General features: G+C 37.5%; 1 protein-coding gene across 1 annotated transcript in view; it reads right to left on the bottom strand.

Moving 5' to 3' along the window:
• PDHX (pyruvate dehydrogenase complex component X) overlaps window positions 1-24,242 on the bottom strand; it is a 39,905-nt gene that overhangs the window by 3,569 nt on the left and 12,094 nt on the right. Inside the window, exons 3-9 of the mRNA XM_006756107.2 lie at window positions 16,623-16,723; window positions 10,280-10,479; window positions 9,896-9,994; window positions 8,230-8,404; window positions 5,338-5,485; window positions 3,102-3,160; window positions 499-673 (exon numbers count right to left, since the gene is read on the bottom strand). Of these exons, the coding sequence (XP_006756170.1) occupies window positions 499-673; window positions 3,102-3,160; window positions 5,338-5,485; window positions 8,230-8,404; window positions 9,896-9,994; window positions 10,280-10,479; window positions 16,623-16,723 (957 nt within the window). The remainder of the gene's footprint in view (window positions 1-498; window positions 674-3,101; window positions 3,161-5,337; window positions 5,486-8,229; window positions 8,405-9,895; window positions 9,995-10,279; window positions 10,480-16,622; window positions 16,724-24,242) is intronic.

Consider the following 24,242-nt stretch of genomic DNA (forward strand, 5'->3'; position numbering starts at 1 on the left):
TTCAGAAATTGGAAATGTTAAATGTTCTTAAAATGGGTCGTATCTGCGCCCTGGCCAGATGGCTCCATTGGTTGGAGCGTTGTCCCTTACACCAAAAGGCTGTGGGTTAAATTCCCTACCAAGGCACATACCTAGCTTGCAGGTTCAATCCCCAGTTGGGGCACATAAGGGAGGCAACCAATCGATGTTTCTCTCATACCGATGTCTGTCTGTCTCTCTCTCCTCACCCTCCTTCCCTCCATCTCTCCCGGAAATCAATAAAAATATATCTTCAGGTGAGGATTAAAAATAATAATAAAAAAATAAATAAATGGATCATATCTGGATAAAAATTTAAACTCCATTTACACAAATGACAATCACTTGGAAATACACACACAAACACAACTGCATATACAAATACAAATAATTGCATATAGATATATGCATATCAATCATCGAGTGACCAGATCATGTCAACGCTTTATCAGGAAGTAAATTCCAACATTTTGAAAGCACAGTATTTAAGGCCTACCTTCACAGAGTCAGCAATTTCCTGTATGCCCTTGGCTGCAGCATCTTTTATGATTGGTGTAATTAAACCTCTATCTGTTGCCACAGCCACTGAAATATCAATAAAAGGCAGTTGCTTTGGGCCCTCTCCATCCCAGCTTACATTGACACTTGGCATTTGCTAGAAATCAGAAACAGAAATACATGTTACTAAAGAAGCAGCTTCAGACCAAGTTGAGTAGAAAAATAACTAAATTATTATGCTCACTGGAAAGTGAATATAGCTAGACAGAAGGAAATAAAAATTTGGTTTAAGAAATGGTTTGGATCTCTATGTTAAATACCTTTTATATCGGGGATGAACAATTAAGCATACCATCTTTTCTGAAGCAAGCTTAAGGAAATTCTGATGCTGTACACATTTTGATCCCTTTATATCATGGTTACAAAAGGCTCCCTTTGTTAAACCCTGTGGATGAAAGGGGCCACATGCTAACCTGACAGGCTCAGGGGAGGCCTGCATAGCAGCCTTGCAGACTCAGAGACCTAAAGTAACTACAAAGGATGGTCTGAAATCAAACTTTAACTAAAAGCAGTTATGGTAGTCACCTCCTTGGCTGCTATTTTCACTAACAAGGTCAAGTCAACATTTACCTTAACTGAGCCTGTCTTTTTGCATCTATAATAACATACCCTTTGAAATGTCTAGGTAACTTGTAACTTCCCTTTTTCCGGAACCCTTGGGGCACAACCTAATGTGCTGGGCACCAGGACAGACACCTCAAATTCCTTCATTATGTTAGTCATTCTTGTACCCACCTAAGTATGTGTCCATCATTTTACTTTTTATCCAATCCCAGGAGTCCCTCCCTCCCCCCTTTGCTTTCTCCCGCCTCTCTAGTTTATCACCAGTGGATTTCATGTAACCCACCTACGTTTCTTTCCTTTGATTGCAAAGTATAAATACAGATGTAACCCACCAATATCTGGAGCATTATCGCAATTCCTTGAGGTTCTGCTTCCCGGCATATGTCGACAGTTTCTCAAATAAACTCACAAAAATTCTTTACAGGTTTCAATCGTTTTTTTTTACGTTAACAACATGATTGCTATTAAGTATTTAATGTTTGTTGTACTTCCTGCCCCAACATTTGACCAACATGACCTTGAGAAGGTAGACAGGGAAGAGGAGTGGTGACATTTACCCACTCACTCCTGAGGCATGAAGAAAGCCTGATTTTCTAGCACAGCCCTGGGAGGTACCAGCAGGCCATTCATAAATGACTTCCTTATTTAAGAGAGATTTTCTAGCTTCATAAACATATGATATGTCCTACATGTGAGCCCGTCTATATTTAATATGCATACAATACACTGAGGCTGAAAAACCAGATGAAATGGTTAAATACTTGGAAACAATGTGGATTGATATGTTGTCAAGTATCACAGCAGAAAATGATGCTGAAAAATATACATAAAAAACAAATATCTCTTCTCAAAAATTCTTTGCTTTCTACAGAATAAGATCCATACCTCTCTTCTGTAATGTAAACATAGCCATCCACAACACAATTCCTCCTACCTACCTAACCTTACTTCTGACCATTCCCTTAAGATGAATTTCCCAAGTCCCGCAGGCCCTGCCCTGCCATGCTGAGCTCATTTCCATTTCCTCACTCTTCGCTTCTCCATCTTTTGAGGCTCCGCCCACTCATTCAACAATGCCACTAAGTCAAAATAAATAAGGAAGTCCCAACCTCTTAGAAGATTTAAAATACTTTAGAGATAATGGTAAAATGAAAGAGATAAAACCACCCCCCACTTGGCAAATAAATTTAGTTAGGAAGCTATCGTAAACAAAAACCTATGGGACATAAGTTGTACCTGAAGAAAAATTTATAAACCTAAATAATCTTAATACAAGATAATCATAATGAATTACAGATTCAAGTTTTCTAAGAAAATATCTCTTATCAAAATAAACCTGAGGATGTGAAGGAATACATAATAAAATAAAAAGGGAGTGACTGTAAGTATGCAAAAGCGAGGCAGAGTTCAGAAAACCCCCAGGTACTGTGGACATTAACATAATTATAAGCAAACTTAAGTGACTCTAAGCCAGTGGTCTGCAAACCGCAGCTCGCGAGCCACATGCGGCTCTTTGGCCCCTTGAATGTGGCTCTTCCACAAAATACCACGTGCAGGTGTGCACGTACAGTGCGATTGAAACTTTGTGGTCCATGCGCAGAAGTCGATTTTCAGCCTGGGTGAGTCTTTTGAAGAAGTGGCATTAGAAGAAGTAGGGGGTGTCGGTCAGTAGGTCGGGCAAGGGGAGAGACGGCTCAGGCGGGCCGGGGGATATGCAACATGGGGGAGGCGTGCGCGATTCATGCACGAGTTGAGTGAGCTAGTCGGCTCCTGTGGAAGCAGTGGGCAGCCTACTGTGCGCAATATTGCGCGATGGGTTACTAGTTACTGTATATAATCTAAATTTGCTCTATCTCCTAACATCCTTAGTTTATGGCATGAAATTTCTCCTTGTTTATCTATAAAAATCCAAAGATGTGAGATTACTTTAGAAGTCAAAATTATTGGGATTTGCTACTTACTTTAAGGGTAACAGCTGCTGCCTTGATGATAAAATCATTTACTGACACTTTAATGTCATCTGAAAGAAAAACAAGCAAACTAAAATTAACATTCGTAATAAACTTTAACACTGACCATTAGGATTTCAAACTTGTAAATTACTACACTGACAAGCAATGGTAAAAACATGACAGGTTTTATTTGTTTGCTTATCAATAAGATTCCCTGATAAGAAAAACTTGTATTATATGAGGTCCTGAACAACGAGTATTAACCATAAAAAGTTTATTTCTGGGCCTTGATTGTAATTCTTTTAAATTGCTCAGATATGATACACAAGAACTTGCAGAATGAAAATCAACTCCTATGTCTCTGAAGAGACAAATGGCCTAAGATGTACTAGTATATAAACAGGATGATTCATTGTTTCCTCATCCTTTTCAAATGTCCTTTTTCTGAATATGCTTTAAAATATACTGACTGTATTAGAACTGTGGTACACATAGTCACTTTATAAAATAAATATATATCTCGGGGATATTCAAAATTTTTTCACTAATGGGGTATACAACAAAAATTTTGGACCACTGCATTAGATAAGATCTGCTTTTTAACTTAACAAAACAAGATACAGCAAATGCCAAAGATGAGACAATGTTGGTATACGTCCTGGTGTAATAAGTAAAATGAAGTTTTCTGTCCAGTTTTATGGTGAGTCCATTTGAATTAATTTCTTTCCACATGATGATTTTAAGATAAAGCTGAGGTCCTCTCCCTCCCGACAGAGCTGCTATAACTAAAGCATTTGATTTATACTCTTACTTTTCCCAGTGGGTATGGAAGTGTTGGAAAATGTAAACTACACTTGATTCTTTATTGCAAGAGCTTCTAGAAGATCAAGATCTAGTCAATGATATGTGGCAGGAATCACAAATCCTGTTATTATAGTATCATGGAATTTTGTGTGAACAAGACCTCATTCCAAAGGCATGCTGAAGCTTTCAGAAAGAGAGCAGATGAATTACCATAAACATAAATACTGCCAAACTGTCATGGTAACTGTCAGCTGCTCATTTAATTCACAGCTCTTCTAATTCAGATTTTCAGAAACATACAACTTTTCTGTTTCTTTAAAATCCCTTTAGGAATAGAAATAAAAACAGATTTCCAATGCTTACAGGTCAGGATTTCCTCATGTACATAAGTGTAAAGATTCTTAGCAAAATTTTAGAAAATGGAATCAAGCAAGTATGAAAAAATTAATGATTAAATGAGTTTTATTCACTCATTATAAGTAATCATTCATACAAACAAGGTCGATTCAACATTGGAAATCAATAAAATTCACCATATTAATAGGCAGGAAAAGGAAAGGTTATCTCAAAAGATACACAAAAAGCATTTGACAAAATTCAACATCCATCCAAATGTGAATTTCAGTCTGAAAAAGGAAATCTATAAAAACCTACAGCTAATATTAAAGACTCAATACTTTCTCCCAAGATCAAGAATGAGGTGAGAATGTCTGCTTTTACTACTTATATTCGTCATGTGACAGAGGTCCTCAACAGCGCAATAAGGCAAGAAAATGAAATAAGAGTCGCCCTAACTGGTTTGGCTCAGTGGATAGAGTGTCAGCCTGCAGACTCAAGGGTCCCAGGTTCAATTCCAGTCAAGGGCATGTACCTTGGTTACGGGCACAACCCCAGTAGGTAGTGTGCAGGAGGCAGCTGATCGATGTTTCTAACTCTCTATCCCTCTCCCTTCCTCTCTGTAAAAAAATCAATAAAATATATTTTTTTAAAAAAAGAAATAAGAGCCATACAAATTGGAAATAAATGATACATTAGTTTATGCTAAAAATTCTTACGTCTCAGCAACCTGAGCTTTAATTGATTTTTGGGAGAAACATTACAAATTTAATAACCTAAAATGCACTTTGAAGAAGTAATTAAAAAATTAAAACTTGTATCAAGAAAACTGATACATAAGACATATTTATAATCTAAAACCAGTTTTAAATTTTATATTTTCTAAAATGCTAAGGATAGCTTTACTTGAGGATCATATCAAAAAGTATGATTTACGCAATACTATGGAATCAATTTATTTTTTATAAGAAATAAACCAACAGTGTAGCACTAATATATTCCAAGATGATGAAATTGAAATAAAAAGCTACACAATGTGGATTTTATAAAGGATTTTATGATAGTTAACATGCGTATTGCATTAAGTAAATTCAACTTTACTAACCTTTGACCAGTTTTTGTCTAACTTTTAAAACAGCTCCAACGTCACAATCAGCAGTAGCATATGCATGAGGTACAGTACTTTTAGATTCAGTTAGCCTTTTGGCAATAACTCTTCGAATATTGCTAGCTGGGATTTCAGTGAATGTGCCCTGCACAAGAATAGAAATTTGTCTTTTAAACCATGTAAAATGAAAGGGGAAAAATAAATTTCATAACAGAAATCAGGTCTCAGTTACTTATAGTAATAATTAAAGATTAATACAGAAAAAGTACTATTAAAAATTCTTAGTGCCCTAGCCAGTGTGGCTCAGTTGGTTAGAATGTCTTCCTGTATACCAAAAGGTGGCAGGCTTAATGCCTGGTCAAAGCGTGTACAGGAGGCAATCCATCAATGTTTCTCTCACATTGAAGTCTTTCTCTCTCTCTTGCTTTCTCTAAGATTAAAAAAAAAAAGTCTTAGTATAAGAAAAATGTAAGAAATCTGAGGAGTGTAAAACTGTAGAAAAAAACTTCGTAGTATATGAGTGTAGAAGAAAGTGGAAAAATTCAAGTTTCAGTTATGAATGAGACTTATGTTACTATGTTTGAGGTGATTTTAAAATATCTAACAAATCATGAAAAATTCCTCATGGATGTGTGTGTGCATGCACATGTATACACACACACCCCAGAGGTACCACCTATAAGCAATTTTTGTTATAAAACATCTATATGTATAAGAGGATAATATGCAAAGTGTCCTTTTGGGAGTTTGATTGTTCGCTATGACATGTGCTGACCACCAGGGGGACGGGTGGAATGAAGAAAGACCCCAACCAGCAGCTGGCAGCCACGAAAGGGAAGCCCCAGCTGGCAGCCAGAAGGCCCTGATCAGCCCTGATTGCCGGCCAGGCCTAGCTACATACCCGTGCATGAATTTGTGCCCTGGGCTTCCAGTTTCTTAACACATTAAGCACTATGTCAGTCACCAATGACTGACACTATACTTTCCATCCAGACCAGTCAGTCACTGGTGCCGCTGGCATATCGGTGAAATCGGATATCGTGGGCAAAATGGAAAGGAAAACAAAACAGGCTTGGTGCTTAATATGTTAATAATACACAAAGCAGCCAATAAATCAACAAAACTAAAAGCAATTTTTATTTATAAAAATGGCATAAAGTAGCCCTAGCTGGTTTGGCTCAGTAGATAGCACATAAGCCTGCAGACTAAAAGGTCCCAGAGTCAATTCCAGCCAAGGGCACATGCCTGGGTTACAGACTTGATCTCCAGAAGGGGAAGTGCAGGAGGCAGCCAATCAATGATACTCTCTCATCATTGATGTTTCTATCTCTCTCTCCCTCTCCCTTCCTTTCTGAAATCAATAAAAACATATTTAAAAAATGGCATAAAGTAGAAAAAGATAAGCCAATATACTGGATAATCTATCAAATTATTTGTATTTCAATTTGTTATTTTTTTAAATCACATGAATATCTTATATCCTAGAAATTCAAAATACGGAGTATGAATAAGCAATAAAATCTTCCTGTAACTTTATTGTAGCCTTTCCATTCTGTTCCTTGAACTTCTAACAAAAGCATGGGACTTAAATTACATCTAATTCCTTCCTTGTCCTTTATATCATCCTGGTATTGGGTTACAATCACTTCAGGATAATACAGAAGCAGAAAGTAGAGCTGATTTCCTTTTTGATAAATGCTCTCTTACAGAATTAAACATTTTAGGTTAACAAAGTACTTGATCAAACAGAATAGACAGTTCTCGGGTTACGTCGGACTTGACGTACGCCGTTTCTTGGTTACGTCGCCATCTCCCATTTATTTATATAAAAAGTTCCGTCATTTCGACGTATGTACATATGTGCTTTATGTTTTTTACTATTTATTTACCACAAGTAAAGGTCCAGAATTGTTATCTTTCTTTAAAATTTTTTTTACTGTTTCACTTCATTACTGCTGTGTATGTTTTCCATGTGAGTGACGTAGGTGCTTATGTAGGTGGGTTCCGACTTATGGCGAAAATTGTGTTATGTTGCGCCGTAGGAACGGATCTCTGACATAACCTGAGGACCTACTGTAAATGCTCTCTATAGACTGTAAGAATTTGAAAGTGAGGTTTATCTTTCTGATCTGAATAACTTAGGTTTTAAAGAAATTAAGATTTGATTACACATAAAATTTTTGTATATGTAGTCATGTCATTAATATACAGTAAAAAAACCTGTTTCCTATGAATCTTGTACTATTTTCAATTCTTCTAAAATATTATATTAAAATCTATCTCCCCATTAGAAAACATAGCAAAGGTTTGTCTCTTTGTCCGCCTGTTAATATTTTAAGTGCCCATTCAATTTTAAATAAGCCTGATTATTCTGCATTTTTTCTGATGGGAGGAAATGACATGAAACCTAGGAAAGGAAGAGAGAGGCAAAATGGAGCAAATTGAAAACAAAGACTGTTACACTGCATATACCTCAAAAGAAACGTGATTAGTCTGTGTGTTTGTCATAGTGAGCCTATCAACTTCCTCAGTCAAAAATTAAACCATGTCCACAAAAGGGAGCAAGTGTCAGCCACTAATTATTAGCTAAACAAGACATGCAAAGTTTCGGGATTACAGAGCGTGTACATGGTACTGAAGTTGTGGAACTTGTAGTAAATTTGAATGGAATCATAATTGTGGTGTTCCTTTTGGAAGTCAGAACTGTACAAATAAATTTGGTTTGTGATAGGAACTCTGCAAAACAAAGCACTTGAAGAGTTTTGTCTTTATCGCTTTTAGCTGCTACTAAAATAGATTGCAAAAAGTACTTGTGAAACATACAGTAATGGTGCTTATTTTCTCTCCCACTTAAATCTGAAAAATAAAAATCTCCTTAGATGACATTACCGCTATGTTAGGCTGTCCAGGAGTTGAAACTGGTGGGACCATGGGCCGGGGATAAGATGGCGGGGCTGGGGCCTGTGCGGGCAAAGGTGCAGTGGGAGTTACAGGAGGGGCTGGGGTCGGTCTGGATTCCATGATCTTGCCCGTCTGCTTCAACTGGACAAGCTTGACAGCATCCCTGGAGATGAGAGGGGATTAGATAACCATGATGAGCAATAAGAACTATAATAAAACCTTTAGAAAAATGGAAGGGAGATGTGGAGGGAAGATACAGAAATATATACATGTCAGAAATACATAATGCAAAAGGAATTATTTGATCTAGACAAATGAATCTTGTCTGCTGATTCATATTATTTGTCCAATCAGTACAATAATTGTACAGTTTCAAAAACCAAAGAATTAGAAATTTATTAACATACTGGCTATAGATAGTTATTTTAAAAAAGGAAATTAGTCTTTTCTCTCCCGGGGGGAGAAGGGCTATCATTTGGAATATGAGCAATTCATAAATTAAACTACACCCTCATTCTTTATACTTGTGAAATAATTTTCACACTCAGAAATTATGAAGTTTATTGTGCCTATGATTTTCATTAGGATATTTACTAAATCACTGTTTAGTGTTAATTACCTTGTTTATGGCAGAAAATCACACCACTGTTAATTTTGCTCAATAGGCTATCAGCACAACCTAATGTAATAAACCTAACCGACATCATTTAGGATAAAAAATAGACTAGTAATAAACTTGCCATTGTATTACTGTGTAAAATAAAGGTAACTTTGTTTTTTAAAAGGATATAGTGAAATTACTAAATATGTCAAGCCTTTGATTCTTTAAATAAGCATATTGCTTTAAAACATTAACTCAATTTAAAAATTTTACTGTTACCGCCAATAGAAATGTGGCACATATAACTACAGCAGCCTTATATTAGGTTTATATGCCTATTTGACTAATCTTTGTCTTCCCACTAGAATAAATTTCAATAGATGAGGGAAAGACAAAATTTAAACAAATGGAAAGACATATCAGTGTTCTTGGAAGACTCAACATCATAAAGATGCCAGTTCTTTCTAAGTTAATTTAAAATGTGACACAATCCCAATACAAACACCAAGGTTCCCCTGCCAAACCCTGCCAGGGGGCTAGAAGAATTGTTTAAAATTCATTTGGAAGAATTAAGAGTGTAGTATTACAAAAAAACATAGACAAAATAGAAAAGAAAATCTAAAAAGAGACCCAACTGTATCTGGAAATTACTTTGATACATACAAAAGTGAATAATATCCAAACAGATAAGAATAAAATTGTTTTTAACAGTATATTTCCATGTTTTAGAAATTTAAATGTGATTGCATGTTTATTTCATACAAACGTGAAACAACAGTTTCACTCTCCTGAACTCTAATTTTCTGCATTTATCACCATTTCCAAGGATCTCACTTAGTTACCAAATTAGAACTGTTTTTCGGTAATGCTGCAATTATTCAGAAAACCCTTGCATAGCATACAATTTTATTCAGACAAAAGCAATTAAAAACACAAAGGAACAGTGTACTTTCTTTTAAATCATAGCTTGAATAAGCTCTTCTTTAAATACTTTGAGAAAATAATGACCGTGATAAGTAATGAAATTGGTTATTACGAAAAGCACACACATACTCTTTGGTGAAGATCCCCCGAGGGCCAGTGGCTGTGCCCTGGCTAGCATCCAGTTTGTGTTTTGCCAGAATATTACGGGCAGCTGGACTTAAACGGAGCCTAAGGAGAAAACATGAAGATTAGTGGGATCAATGAATACGCATATTTGATTCAAATATACCCTAAAGTCGAGTTTTTCTGATAATTAAAAAAAATAAAAACATAAAGCTAAAATAGACAGTTACAAATAAGTTAATCTGCTCTAATCTTGTTTCTATTACTATCAACACATTTTCACACAGATTTAATTAGTTACTATTTCAAAATATTATTTTAAAAAGAGTAAACATTCACAAGGAGAAAGCTTCTACTTTTCACGTGGTTCATTCAAATAAACATACTCACTGCAATGTCCCTGGTGGCTGTTCCTTTTTGAGAAGCACAGGAGTCGGTGGCCCTGGGGAGGGGCGAGGCGCTGCGGGCTGTGAAGCGGCTGCTGGAGGACCCACATCTTTGGGAATTTCAACATGTTTCCAATCTTCTCCTTCTTCAACTAGCAAACCAATTAGTGAACCTAGCCGTATATTTTTAGATCCTTCTTCAACCTATATTTTAAAAAGAAAGTAACTGCAGAGATGGAAAGGCTCACGACCTCATGAATAAGCTTATGCCTTTGTTGGATGTTTCTGTGCCAGATAGAAAGATCAGTTCATTTGAGCTAACATCTGTTTCCAAGACAGCCTGCCTCCTCTTCCCACTCATGACCTTCCTTTCCTTCCTTCCCCCACTAATACATTCCTTTACCACTTTTCCCCTCCCAGTTACTAATGCTATTTCCTGAAATAAAGGGAAAATCTAGAATCTCCCTTTTTTCTGACAGCCTTTAAATATATGAGACATATTTATGACCATCTTCCTTCTGATTCAATCAGTGCAAATCCCAAACAAAAAACTGTGGTTATATATCTCAACTGTTTGTCTTTCTCAGAGTTCTATATAATGGCTTAGGGAATTCTAAGAACTCATAAGAGGTTAATTCCCCCAATAGGTCCTATTTACTTTACTAAAATTAATTCAATGAAAAATATTTTCAGTAAGCTTAATCTAGAAAAAAAGAACATCCCATTGTATAGATAGAATTGATTAACAACTCTGGTTAATGTTAAGTGTAGTTCCCACCTTTTTCTACATATCTATTTACAAACCTGAGAAATAAAACCGCATGAATTTTTTATAAGTACATCAGAAACATGGTGGTGTCTCAACTAACCGAACACATTTCCACAGACAATGCCAATTAGAAGTGTAAGATTGAAGATAAAGCTTGAGCTAAATATATTTTAAACGTTTCAGTAGCATTAATTTATTTACAAAATTTCTTATTTACTTATTTTTAAAAAGTCCCTAGAGAACCTTCAAATGACAATATTTTGTAAGTTCAGTAATAGAAGAAAATGTCATTCCTTTAACATATTCTCTTATTCCCTTTCAATTACTATAAGTAAGGTTCATTTCACATGTAATTTAATGAATAATTGAATGACAGGCTGCAGGATGTTCACTAACATAGTAATTATAAGTAAAAGCATAACTCCTAAAATGAGGCTGACATTTCTGAGAAATTCTAATTTTTACACTGATCAGTATGTGCACTATTCCTAAAAGAATAGGGCTTAAATCCCAGGAGTAAGGACACTTTCTAATTTACTAATTACTGATGGAGAAGAAACAGAACAAGATTTGATAAGGCAAAATATATATATAAGAAATGGGTATTTAAAACTCAGTAAGAACGTTTAAAGAACTGCAAGCTGTGAAAAAATACTAAGAAACCCAAGAACACTTTTTTTTAGTTCTTTGTCACATACTAAATAGTTTTATTTCTTTGGACTGCTCGTTTGTCCTTACTATGTCAAAAAGATGAGTTAAGATTATTATTAGGTTACTTTTTGCATCTTCTGAAAATGTCTAATTATTTGCTTATGAATTGCTAACTAAGAATCACAAAGTAAAATGACTAATATTCTTTAAAACTTGATAAAAAAAAGCACTAAGTGATATAAAGTCTACTTGATGATAATTCCTATCAAAACTGAACCAGAAATAGGATCAATATTCAAGTGCAAAGAACATCACTCCAAAGCAAAGTATTTTTTAATAAATAGGAAAGTTGTATTGGAAAAATATCTATAGATTTCTAACATTTGAATCAGACATATTAAATCTAAAACTAACACCTCATCTGTTTTATTTATGATAAATCATATAAATGGTTCCCATACATACCCTACCAATGGATACCTTCACAAGTAGGCAATAAGTATTTAGTATCATTCCAACATTTATCACATCTAAAAATCAAATAAAATTTATTTTTAACTACTCACATTTTTTTTCCCCATTAAAAAATGACACCATGAAGCATGCTACCCAAATATACTGGACAAGTGTATGCTACTACACAACTTGAATATATAACAGACGTTAAAATAATATCTATTAGAGTTCCATTTAAAGTCATGGAAATCACTAAGTGAAGTTAAGATCATTTCTCTGGCTTTCTTTATCCCTGAGAAATAAGAGAACTTTTAGAAGTGTGCTAGCTTCCTGTAGACTAGTGTGCTTATGTTGTAGTCGGCAAACGTTTAAAATTGGTGCAGACTCGGTAAAAGAAGAGTAAATAATGCTCTTTCCAAAGTGCTTAGAAACCAAACAAGGTGGCCTTTGTTACTGCTCCCTCTGTTCCAGCACTGGGACGGCTCCACTCCACCAGAGCACTTGGAGTTCCAGGACACTTCAATCAGCCAGTTCTTTTTCCACGCACCAGCTTACTGGATAAAATTCTCTCCTACTCTTGTGTCACTGATCTCTTAATATGAAGTGTAGGATTTTTATACTTAGTCCTGATACAACTGCTGGTTAATACTGAAATACTGGATCTGGAACCTGTCATTTAATGTATTAGCCTTCCCTCCAGTCTTTTAGGGGCTCCCTCCGTTTTCATTCTGGCTCTGCTACTTGCTAGTTAGGTGACCTTAGAAAGCTGTCTCACCATGACTTTCTTCATCTGTACGGAAATAATAATAGTAGCTACTCAGAGTTGTCATGAGGAATAAATGACTTTGAAATAAGATACAAAACAGTGCCAGACATCTAGTAACCGCTACATAAATTTAAGAGATGTTGTTGTTGTTATTATTATTACTGCTATGGTGTTGGTATTTTCAAGTTTTTGATTTATTATTATTTTTAAAAATATATTTTTATTGATTTCAGAGAGGAAGGGAGAGGGACAGAGAGATAGAAACATCAATGATGAGAGAGAATCATTGATCAGCTGCCTCCTGCATGCCTCACACTGGGGATCAAGCCCACAACTGGGACATGTGCCCTTGACTGGAATCAAACTTGGGACCCTCAGTCTGCAGGCCAACGCTCTATCCACTGAGCAAAAACACCTAGGGCAAGTTACTGATTTTTAAAATAAAAAATATACTCAACATGGATCAAGACTGGACTGCAGAGGAGTGTCCTTTGGCAGAGGCTGGAAATTCACGCCTTAAGGCCCAGTATCAATAAGGCTGGAAGAACCGAAGAGTAAAGAGCAACATATGAAACAAAGGTGGTAAGGCTTCTGACAAAGGTGGTAAACTATTTTCCCACAATACTCAAAGGCTGAATTCTGTCCCAAGACATGAACCCCAGTAAAGGCCTTTTTACCAGAGACATCTCCGTAGGCTGACCTAAGTCACCTGCAAAACAGCCACCTACCCTCATCCATGTACCCAAGGAGAGTAGGTGAAGTCAAGAGACACAGTAATGTCAGCAGTATTTCCAACAGGGAAACTGTGTAAGGGGGTTCATTACACTTAAGTTCTAGTTAATGCAGTGTTTTGATTCTGATATTAAAATATAATTAGTAAGTTAAACAATTATTTAAATATATTTCTGTTTAAAAGTAGAACACTTCAGAACTCCTAAGTGAGTACTGAGGAGCATGTGCAGTGGTTAGTGGAGATGAGCTAAGTAACCTGACTGGCCTGAGGGTGGAAGGAAGAAACAGGAGAGATTACTGCTGGGCAAAACCAACAAAAGACTGCTTACATTCCTGAGTGTGCACTGAAACTGACTGAACTTCAAGGTGACTATTTCTGGGATTATTTAAAGAGAATAGCCAAATAGCCCAACACCGGTGCCTCCGCTTCTTGCTGATGCTAGAACTTTCCGGACTGTGACCCACAACCAATCCACAGGAATAAACACTTCTTCCTTAGGGACTATGTATTTAGCTCAGAACTAGCTCTTCTCGACCGTCCCCCACCCCCTTTATCTACAGCCAAAGCAAATTCTTTCAAAACAATGTGTATCTTCTTCCCCAAACTGTTGTCCTTCAACTCCAGGACAGCTGCCATGTCTTCATCCAGCACTGCTGCTGGGGGTTCAGACTTTCTGCCATAGGACCTGGCTCTTTTTCTGGCTAGCATTTGGCTCAGCAAATCCTTTCTTTTAGAAAAGCTTTTAGAAATGTTTTTATTAAACAACTGCATATATTTAAGCTAGAGGCCTGGTGCATGAAATTTATGCATGGGTAGAGTCCCTAGGCCTGGCCAGCAATCAGGCCGATCAGGGCTTTCCTGCTGCCAGCAGGGGCCTCCCTTTGTTCCATGCTGCCCTGTGGTGATCAGTGCATGTCATAGCGAGTGAATGAACTCCCGGTTGAACTCCCGAGGGGACACTTTGCATATTAACCATATATATATTAGGGCCCCAGTGCACAAATTCATGCACCTTGAAAGAAACTGTGGGCCGAGAGGCTGCGGTGGGCACAGAGGCAGGTCTCGGCCCATCCTTCACGCCCTTGCCCGGCCCCTCCTGCCGCTGCCCCCAGTATCCTGTATGCTGGCAGCCCCACTCCCGCCACTGCCACTCACACACACCGATGGCACCAGCCCCACTTGCACCTCCAGCCAGTGCTGGCAGTGGGTGTGAGTGGGGCCATAACTGGCAATGGGTGTGAGAGTTGGCTGCCAGCCCCAATTGTCCCTCAGGAGCAGGGGGAGATGGAGAAGCCCTGAGAGGCAATCGAGGCCGGCAACCACTGCTCTCACCCACTGATGGCGCCAAGTGATTGGGGCCAGTGCTGGGCGCTGGCAGCAGGTGTGAGCAGCGGCTCTGGCGCTGGCAATGGGTGTAAGCGGGGCTGGCGCCAGCAGCAGGTGCGAGCACTGGGTGGGACCCCAGTGCACGGGAGCAAAGAATTTTCAGTAACCACCAGAGGCTCGTCCTGATGACAGCGACCAGTGCCCTGCCTTGGTCTGGTGCCCCCGCTCACCTGCTCCACCATCCCACCACGGCCGACACCCTCCATGTTCCATGCATGCCCCCTGGTGGTCAGTGCACGTCATAGCGACCAGTTGTTCAGTTGTTCCGTCATTCGGTCTATTTGCATATTAGCCTTTTATTATATAGGACTAGTAGCCTTGTGCACCAATCTGTGCACCAGTAGCTCTCTGCCGCCCTCCTGTACCTTTCCGCCACCGCTGGTAGCCAGAAGCTCGCTGTGCCCTCCTATAGCTCTCCATCTGCTGCCCCACCCTCCTGTAGCTCCCTTTGGCACCCCCCCCACCATAACTTGCTGCCCTGCCCCCTCCTGTAGTTCTCCGCCACCTGCTTGTAGCTCACTGCCCCACCCTTCTGCTGATCCGTGATAGCGTAACGAGCATTTGCATATTCTATCTTTATTATATAGGATATAAATTTAGATTTAAAGGAAATGACTGGTCTTGCTGCAACCACAAGCATATTTTCCATAAAAATGCTCATGGAACAGAAGATATAGTATCAACAGAAAAGACTGTCAACTCAATTATATTCAAGTATGTGGAATATTCTATACCAGTGATGGTGAACCTATGACACGTGTGTCAGAGGTGATATGCGAACTCATTTTTTTGGTTGATTTTTCTTTGTTAAATGGCGTTTAAATATATAAAATAAATATCAAAAATATAAATCTTTGTTTTACTATGGTTGCAAACATCAAAACATTTCTATACGTGACATGGCACCAGAGTTAAGTTAGGGTTTTTCAAAATGCTGACACGCCGAGCTCAAAAGGTTCGCCATCACTCTTCTATACCCACATTTTTATATAAATATGTATTTTAAATTATAAAAGTGTCTAAATTGTGAGAAAGAGTAAGAATGTTCAGTGAGTGTGACTATGAAACCTATGGACAAGACTTCCCAGGACATTTTAAACAGTCTTGTCTAGAGGAAGGAGCTGAGCAGATGACAGCTTTATATACCTGCAGTCCTGGGCATCCCAGGGAGCAATAAAGATAGGATTTATCATTCTCCTGAGATAAGAGTAAAACATTCCTTCTTTTTTATTTTACCAACTACAAACTTCGAAATTGCTATTTCTAAGCTTTACCCTATTGCTTTGTTTTCAAATTCCATCTCAAATAGCCTTCTCTCAGCACTCAGGCCAGAATGCTTCTCATTCCCCACTAGCAAACCCAAACACCAAGTACTATTGTTGAGGGTGAAATAGTTGTCTGTGGTCTGATCATCACGGGCTATTATTAAACCTTACCACTACAATATTTTATACACCTGGATTTAAAATTATGCAGCAAAGAGAACACTATAAATAAAGAGGTAAAAATAAAAGATAACTTTATTTCAAGGAACTTAATGTTTAAGAAATCTTCATCTGTTGTAAGCAATTAAAATAAAAACTTACCACTATTTTGGCCAAAATGCCATCATCACTTGCATCTAAGGTAACCACAGCTTTGTCGGTCTCTATTTCACATAAGGCATCTCCAGCACTCACAGCTTCACCTACAAAACAAGACTGGGTTTGTTTTGTTTTTTAAAATATGAATTTTAGTATGTGAGTTGGTATGTGTATATGTTTGTAAAACATGAAATAATAAATACCAAAATATTCAGTGTTTACTTCTAGGGTGTGGAATTACAAGTAATTTTCATCATGTATGTATGAGTGTTTGCATGTGTGTGTGAGAGTATATATGAATATACAGTGAATAGCAATGAATGCACATCCTCCTCTGAACAAATCAATTCCAGACCCCATAATCCTTCCTTTATAATGTAATTTGACTATTAATCCATGAAAAGAAAAGTTTTACAATTAATAGCACTTCTGGGTTAACATCGTAGGTTGAGTTCAGAAAATCTGTTGGCACTACAGAGCATAAATGTACAAATCATATTAAGCAAAGATATTGAGAGATAATCAAAGATACAATGAGGTAAAATAAGAAACATTTCTGTGCAACAGAAACAATAGGGAAACTCAAAAATGTTGAGCAGGACTTGACTGGCTGGTTTCTAGATCTAGAAGCAGATTGGGGGTAAGGTGTAGTAGTTGCTCTTAGAGTAAAGGGAACTAAAAGTGGCCTCATGAAGCCAGGGGACTCGAATCAGACTCTCAACTTGAAGCTAGGACTGGGTCAGGGTCCTTCTACTCAAAATAGAACGCTGATAACAGAGGCGATCATCGCCTGCCGACTAGGACTGTGGCTTTAAGGATAACTGTGGGTCTTGGAAGGTGGGTGAACAAAAACTCTGCCTCAATACCAGGAACAGAGCCAAGCCACCTTCTGGTTCCATTACTATACCTGCTAATATCTCTAATATCAATAGCAAAATCCCTGATTGGAGGATAGAGGAAGGGAAGAGTAGGGGACAGGAAAGGAAGACATTAAAACACAAAACCTTTCACTAAAAAGTGGGTTGCAAAACAAAGTTCAAAAACATATGAAGAAATTTAATGCTAAGAAAGAAAAACCATAAAATCAATAATAGCAACAGAAACTCATTTCAGATGCAATTCGTTCAGTGAGACCCACCAAAGATTTTAAAATAAGTACCTTGAGGATGTTCAGAGATATAAAAGAAAAAAAAAAGACCCATCACAAAAACAAGAGATAGAAAAAATTATAATGTACAGAAATAAAATAGTATCAGGTAGAATGAAAACACTAATTAGAAATCTTGGAAATGAAAAATATAGTCAGTGAAATAAAAAGAAACAATCAATGGGGTGTATTCTAGATGAACATAGTGAAGTGAGCTGGTGGTCAATTACAGATAGCGTAAGAATTACCTGGAACTTAATATAGGCAGACAAGAAGATAAAAAATAGAAGAGGCATTAGACATAGATTGAGGTTACAATGTTTGTTTAATGGAGTTCCAAGGGAAGAGACTGGAGGGAATGGTGGAGAAGCAATGCAATATATGAAAAGATAACTACTGAGAATTTCTCAGAAATGAAGAGACTTGTACCTCAAAATCAGAGTCCTGAATGAGTTTAGAATATAGCTATCTATGGTGTATAGACTGGGAGGGGGTACGGGAGCCTTGCAGCTTGTTGGAAATATTCTATATCTTGCTCTAGCTGAATATATGTATATGTAAAAATGAACTGAGCTTATGCTTTCTGGCAAGTAATAACTTGATAAAAGTTTAAACAGAAAAAAAAGTATTAGAGTGTATAAACATGAATACACATAGATACACTGTAGAGAAATTGCATTCTATCAACAACAAAAACACAATAATAAAAGCTTTCAGAGGAAAAAAATCAGATTACCTCAATGGGATGCCAGACTGAGAGCACACTTCTCAGCAGCTGCTATAGAGGTCAGAAGAAAATGGAGAAATATCTTCAAAAAGCTGAGGAAAAATAACTGTCTAGAATTTTACATGTGGCCAAACCATCATTTAAGAATGAAGAAAAAGTATTCTTTAGACATAAAAGGCTAAGAAAACTTATCACCTATTGATGAGTTATTACAAACTATAGTTCATCAAGAAATCTGGACACAGAGGGAACCCATGGGCTACAAGAAACAATTAGCAGAGAAGCTGATAAAAATGTTAACTATTAATCATTTAAAAGGTTATTTCTGAGTGTTTATAAATGTGTAAAGCTGAAAACTTTAAAAGGAATAAGAAGAATAAGGGAATGTTCAGATGATCATTAAAGCATGCTAAGAATTTGATAAAGATAGGAGGAAAAAATACCAAATAATTCTAGACTTTATTGGCAACATTTAATAAAATATGTTCCTTAAAAACTTAATAGTGTACACCAAAAACTGAAAAATAGAAATATCTACAAAATTCAAAAAGCTGAAGAAACAGAAAATAATAAAAACGAACATCTAACTGAAGGCAGACACATGACAAGAAAAACAGAAAAGAATAAAAACAAAAAGGTAGAAATAAGTTCAAATGTGTCAGCAATAAATATAAATTGATTAGAACTACCTAGCAAAAGCAGAGGTTATCAGAATGAATTTTTTAAAAAATATGATAAATGTGGCTTATAACAGACCTAAAACAAAAACAATAAAGAATAAGGAACAAAAGAAATATGTAACATACAGATCACTTATTAGGAAAAGTGGGGGGAGAGGGGGCTTGCTTGTTCTTGGTTATGGCTTTCCACAATTTATGAGAAGTATCTGGTAATTAAACCCAAAGATTGTTAGCTCCTCTGATTCAAACAGCCCCTTTTCAAATAGCAAGACAAGATAAGCTACTTTCAAGGCTACATGCTTGCAAATACCTCCTCCCTGCTGTTTTTACAACTCAGGGATAATTAGTACAAACTTCCCTTTCCCACTGCACTTCAAACAAGCCTCTTTGGAAAGCCTCATAACTTTTGCTCTAAGCATGTTTTACAGGCTTGGAAAAATACTGATATGACACCTCCCTAGGAGAACAAATAAAACAAACCACAACCCCCCCACCCCCCCATAGCTGCTCAATTTCAGGTCCCAAATTCTCCTTCCATCCTTCCTTCCTTGTTGCTTAGCAATAGTCAGGGCTCCCTTTGTTTTCTTGCCCTTGTACTAATTAACAATGCACTGGCCCTTTTCCCCTTTGGGGAAGTAAAATCAACTCCCTCTCTCTATCTCTTCTCTCAGTTGGGAATTCTTTCACAGCCCATATCACTAGCCAAAACCCTAACACACACCCCTCACACACACACACCAAAAAACAGTTGGTACAACATTATTAATAGGCATACTCAATAGAAGAACATGAAGATAAACCTAAAATACTAAGAAAACAAATATACCCTGAAAGTTCACTGTACAGAAACTACTTCATTGCACACCAAAATTTTCACAGAGGTGGTTATAATACCTCTTAGTTAAAATAGTTCAGAACCACCAATATTTACTGTATTGATGAAATAAACTTATCTGTTAGATAATATTTAGTGAACACCCTAAAAGAAAAGGTGCTTGGTCTGGCTCCAAAGAGATTTTTTTTTACTGAACAAATATTTATTGAAAACTCATTAGTGCACTGAAGATACAGAATTGAAGGATGGGGGCGGGGGGGAGTTAAGATTTCTGGCCGCAAGAAGCTTATTTACTTTCTAGTGAAAAGTTAATTGGAAATTACAATAAGATTAGGTGAACTCAGAATGCTAAGGGTATATTCAGAATGGGCATCTATTTTAATATTTGGAAGGTAAAGGACATCTAATCTGAGCCTGAAAAGAGAGGGGGAGATAATGAAGTAAATGGGCAGTAAACCAGGCAGAAGGCCCAACATACCCAAAGTCCTGGGGGCAAAAGAAAACAGAGAACTTTGGAGGGTCTTCCTAACAGTACCTGAGAAGGGCTGAGATATTAGGATGGTCAGGCAAGTAGGAATCAGCTAAAAGAAGACTGTTCATTACATGTCATACAAAGAAAGCTACAGCAACAGATTATACATTCTTACTTCTTTATAAGACAGATGTTTTAGTAGTTAAAATAGACTGTACTTCAAAAGGAAAATATCACACCTTTATGTTTCTGCTGTAACCATGGAAAAAAACTGAACCAGGCAACCTAGCAATTAAATACTTCTTCTAGAGACCTAGAAAAAGAAAAAATGTTTTATCACTTGAGCTCACCTATTCCATATTCTAAATATCCTTTAAGAATCACCCATAAATTCTACTTCAGCCATAGATCAACCTAAATGATTTTGTTCCTGTTCCTGAATTCTTATAGTTGTAATTTATTTCCAATGAATCAGAAATTGCATTATAAAATATTATGTTGCTACTATTAATTACTTTTTTAAAAAATTAGGTTTCCCTCTATCTAGCAGACTATGGGCATCTTCACAATAGGAACAGGACACATCTTAAGTATTTTATAGTCTACCTAATTCCCCAGGCTAGTACCTTACAGATAATGAGTTTGAGATTAAAACACTTTAGAAAAAAATTACAATAATTTCACACATCCTCATTTTCTCAGAAGGTATACAGCAAACTGTCGCATTTAAAACAGCATATTATTATGTAAGAGCACAGTACTCTTAATTTATCATGAAACTAAGGTTCTATCTACCAATTAACCAAACATAATGTAAATGCCAAAAGAAAATTCTGAGATCCAATAATGAGCCAGGAAGATTCCAAATATACTCAGTGCAGCCTTGCCCCACAATTTCGCACTGTAATTAGAAAAGCTGCAAGGCAGAATAGTTACAAGGAACTCTTCCAACTCAGACAGATTTGAGTCTAAGCTCTTGACCAAGTTACATAATCTCTCTGACTCTCAAAAAAGTTTTGAATGTGCAGCTATATTAAAAACAAAACCACAGAACAGGAAATGTTAACTCTTCACACACATTTTCAAATAATATTTTACAACATCATTCCATGAAAATGTTAGGTGTGTTATTAATAACCATCAAAAACCAAGACTCATTCTAGCTCCCTAGTCCATACCCTATTATTTCAAACAGATCATTCAATAAATATTCATGTACAAGACATTATACTAAACACTGGGTATAAATACAACAGTAAGATATGGTTCTGTTCATAAGTTAATAGTGGAGAGAAGATGAGAAGCTAGGACAGAGCACCATGGTCGGTGTGAGGTGACAGGCGGCTCCTCAGCTGCCATGTTGATGGCTGACTGGTTGCAGAAAGAGATGACAGCCTTGCAGTGTCCCTGTGCCAACTCTTCGTGGTGCAGATGAGGCGGAGCGGGCCCGGAGCAAGAGTGCGGGCCCCAGGAGGGGCCAGAGCAGAGGCCCGCCCGGGGGCCGCTCCCCAGCACCGAAGCCAGCATCATCATCCTGTTCCTTTGTCCCGATGGGTAGCTGCCAGAGCTGAGGAACGGAGTATAAAAGAGGCTTCCCTTTCTCTTTAAACATTCTGGGTAGGAAGTATAGTTTTGATGAAACACAGTTCATGGTGGTGTTTATGTTATTAATGAAACATATCCTGTGGCTTTTATAAAATAACTTTGTTCTGACAAAAATTAAGAATAAAAGTCTTCATTTAAAAGTTGTGTGTGGTAGCCCTAGCCAGTGTGGCTCAGTTGGTTGGGGCATCATCCCTTGCACTGAAGGGTCACAGGTTTGATTCTGGTCAGGGTACAAACCCAGGTTTTGGGGCCCATCCTGATTGGGGTGTATATGGGAGGCAATCGATCGATGTTTTTCTGTCACCTCAATGTTTCTCTCTCACTTCCTCTCTCTAAAATCAATAAAACAAAAAAAAATCCTTGAGTGAAGGTTAAAAAAAAAAAGAAATGTGTAGTAGTAGTGGTGGCAGGGGGAAGTTAGTTTTTATCTGTACAACCAAGTAAATCAAAACTACTTTAATGTTCATTAAAGAAAAAAATACTTTGTGCAATGTTGAACCATCATGACAACCATGATAAGAGACAAAAATAACTCAATTGTTTATTCAACAAATATTTACTAACTGCTCTATGTGTAAGACATTGTATAAGACACTTCAGTAAAAAATAGTAAGTTAGACCTGCTTCAAGAAGTCCCTAATCAGAGTAAAGAAGAGTACAAACAAGCAAGCAGCAATGCCAATTCCACCCAGTCAGTGCCTACAGCAGTGAGGGAAGCTAGAGGAGCAGCCCCCAGTAAGCAAGTCTGCCAACTCTTTTCATTTCATCAGACACAAGATATTATTTGCATGGCCCAAGACCCCCAGGCAATCTGGCTCCTAGGCCATCTGAGGTTCTGCCTAGAGGGCTGAGGGCATGAGTAGCAGTTTGAGAAGGAAATGGCGAGGTAAAGTGATAACTCCTTTACACTCTCCTGACCTCTTATATTTTACTAGAGACCCAGTGCACGAAATTTGTGCGGGGGTGGAGGGGTAGGGGTGTGGGGAGGCCCTCAGCCCGGCCTGCACCCTCTCGCAATCCGGGACTGCTGGCTCCTAACCACTCTACCTGCCTGCCTGATCGCCCCTAACCACTCTACCTGCCTGCCTGATCGCCCCTAACCACTCTACCTGCCTGCCTGATCGCCCCTAACCACTCTACCTGCCTGCCTGATCGCCCCTAACCACTCTGCCTGCCTGCCTGATCGCCCCGAACCTCTAGCCTGCCTGCCAGATCACCCCTAATTGCTTGCCTGCTGGCCTCATCGCCTCTAACTGCCTCTGCCTTGGCCCCTGCCACTGCGGCTTCGTCTGGTATGACGACCAGAAGGTTGTTTGGCTGTCCGGTCTAATTAGTGTATTACACTTTTATTATTATAGATTGCCCTGTTCATTACAGGTACCTGACCTACGTGGTGAATGGTTATTGTACTGGATGATGCAGACAAGAACATTTCCATCACCACTAAAAGTTCTACTGAATAATACTGTAACCCAAAATTCCATTCACCAATTCTAAAATAACGACATAACAGAAATACTAACAGGAGTAAAAAAGCAGTGATGGAATACTATTTACTAACAAAAGAAATGAATTGTTGATACATACTACAATATGAAAGCACCTTAAAATCATGCTAAATGGAAGAAGTCAGTCACAAAAGGCTATATATCTCTCTATTTATCTATATGTCTGTCTATCTATCTATCTATCTATCTATCTATCTATCTATCTATGGTAGTATATATAGATCCTATTTACATATGTAAACTGAAAGACATATGTAAACTTTAGAGACAAAAAGCAGCTCAGGGTTGTCTAGTGATGTAGGAAAAGGGACTGCAACCAGGCAATAGGTATCTTTTGAGGTGATGGAAATATTCTAAAACTGGATTGTGATGATGGTTGCAAAACTATATATTTACTAAAAGTCATTAAATTGTGCACTTAAAATAGGTAAATGTCTTGTTGTGTAAATTATACCTCAATAAAGCTGTGTTAAAATAGAAGTATACTGAAAAAATTGATATTCGGGAAATACCCATTTCAAAAAATTTCCATTTTAGCACCACAAACACATTATAAAAACACCCCAAATAAATAAAAATCAAAGCCTCTTCTAGCAGCAGATGTCAGATACCCATACAACTTCTAGTGGTACCGAGTGATAACACTTCA

The sequence above is a fragment of the Myotis davidii genome, unplaced genomic scaffold, assembly GCF_000327345.1.
Source record: "Myotis davidii unplaced genomic scaffold, ASM32734v1 scaffold94, whole genome shotgun sequence".
NCBI classification, from domain to species: domain Eukaryota; kingdom Metazoa; phylum Chordata; class Mammalia; order Chiroptera; family Vespertilionidae; genus Myotis; species Myotis davidii.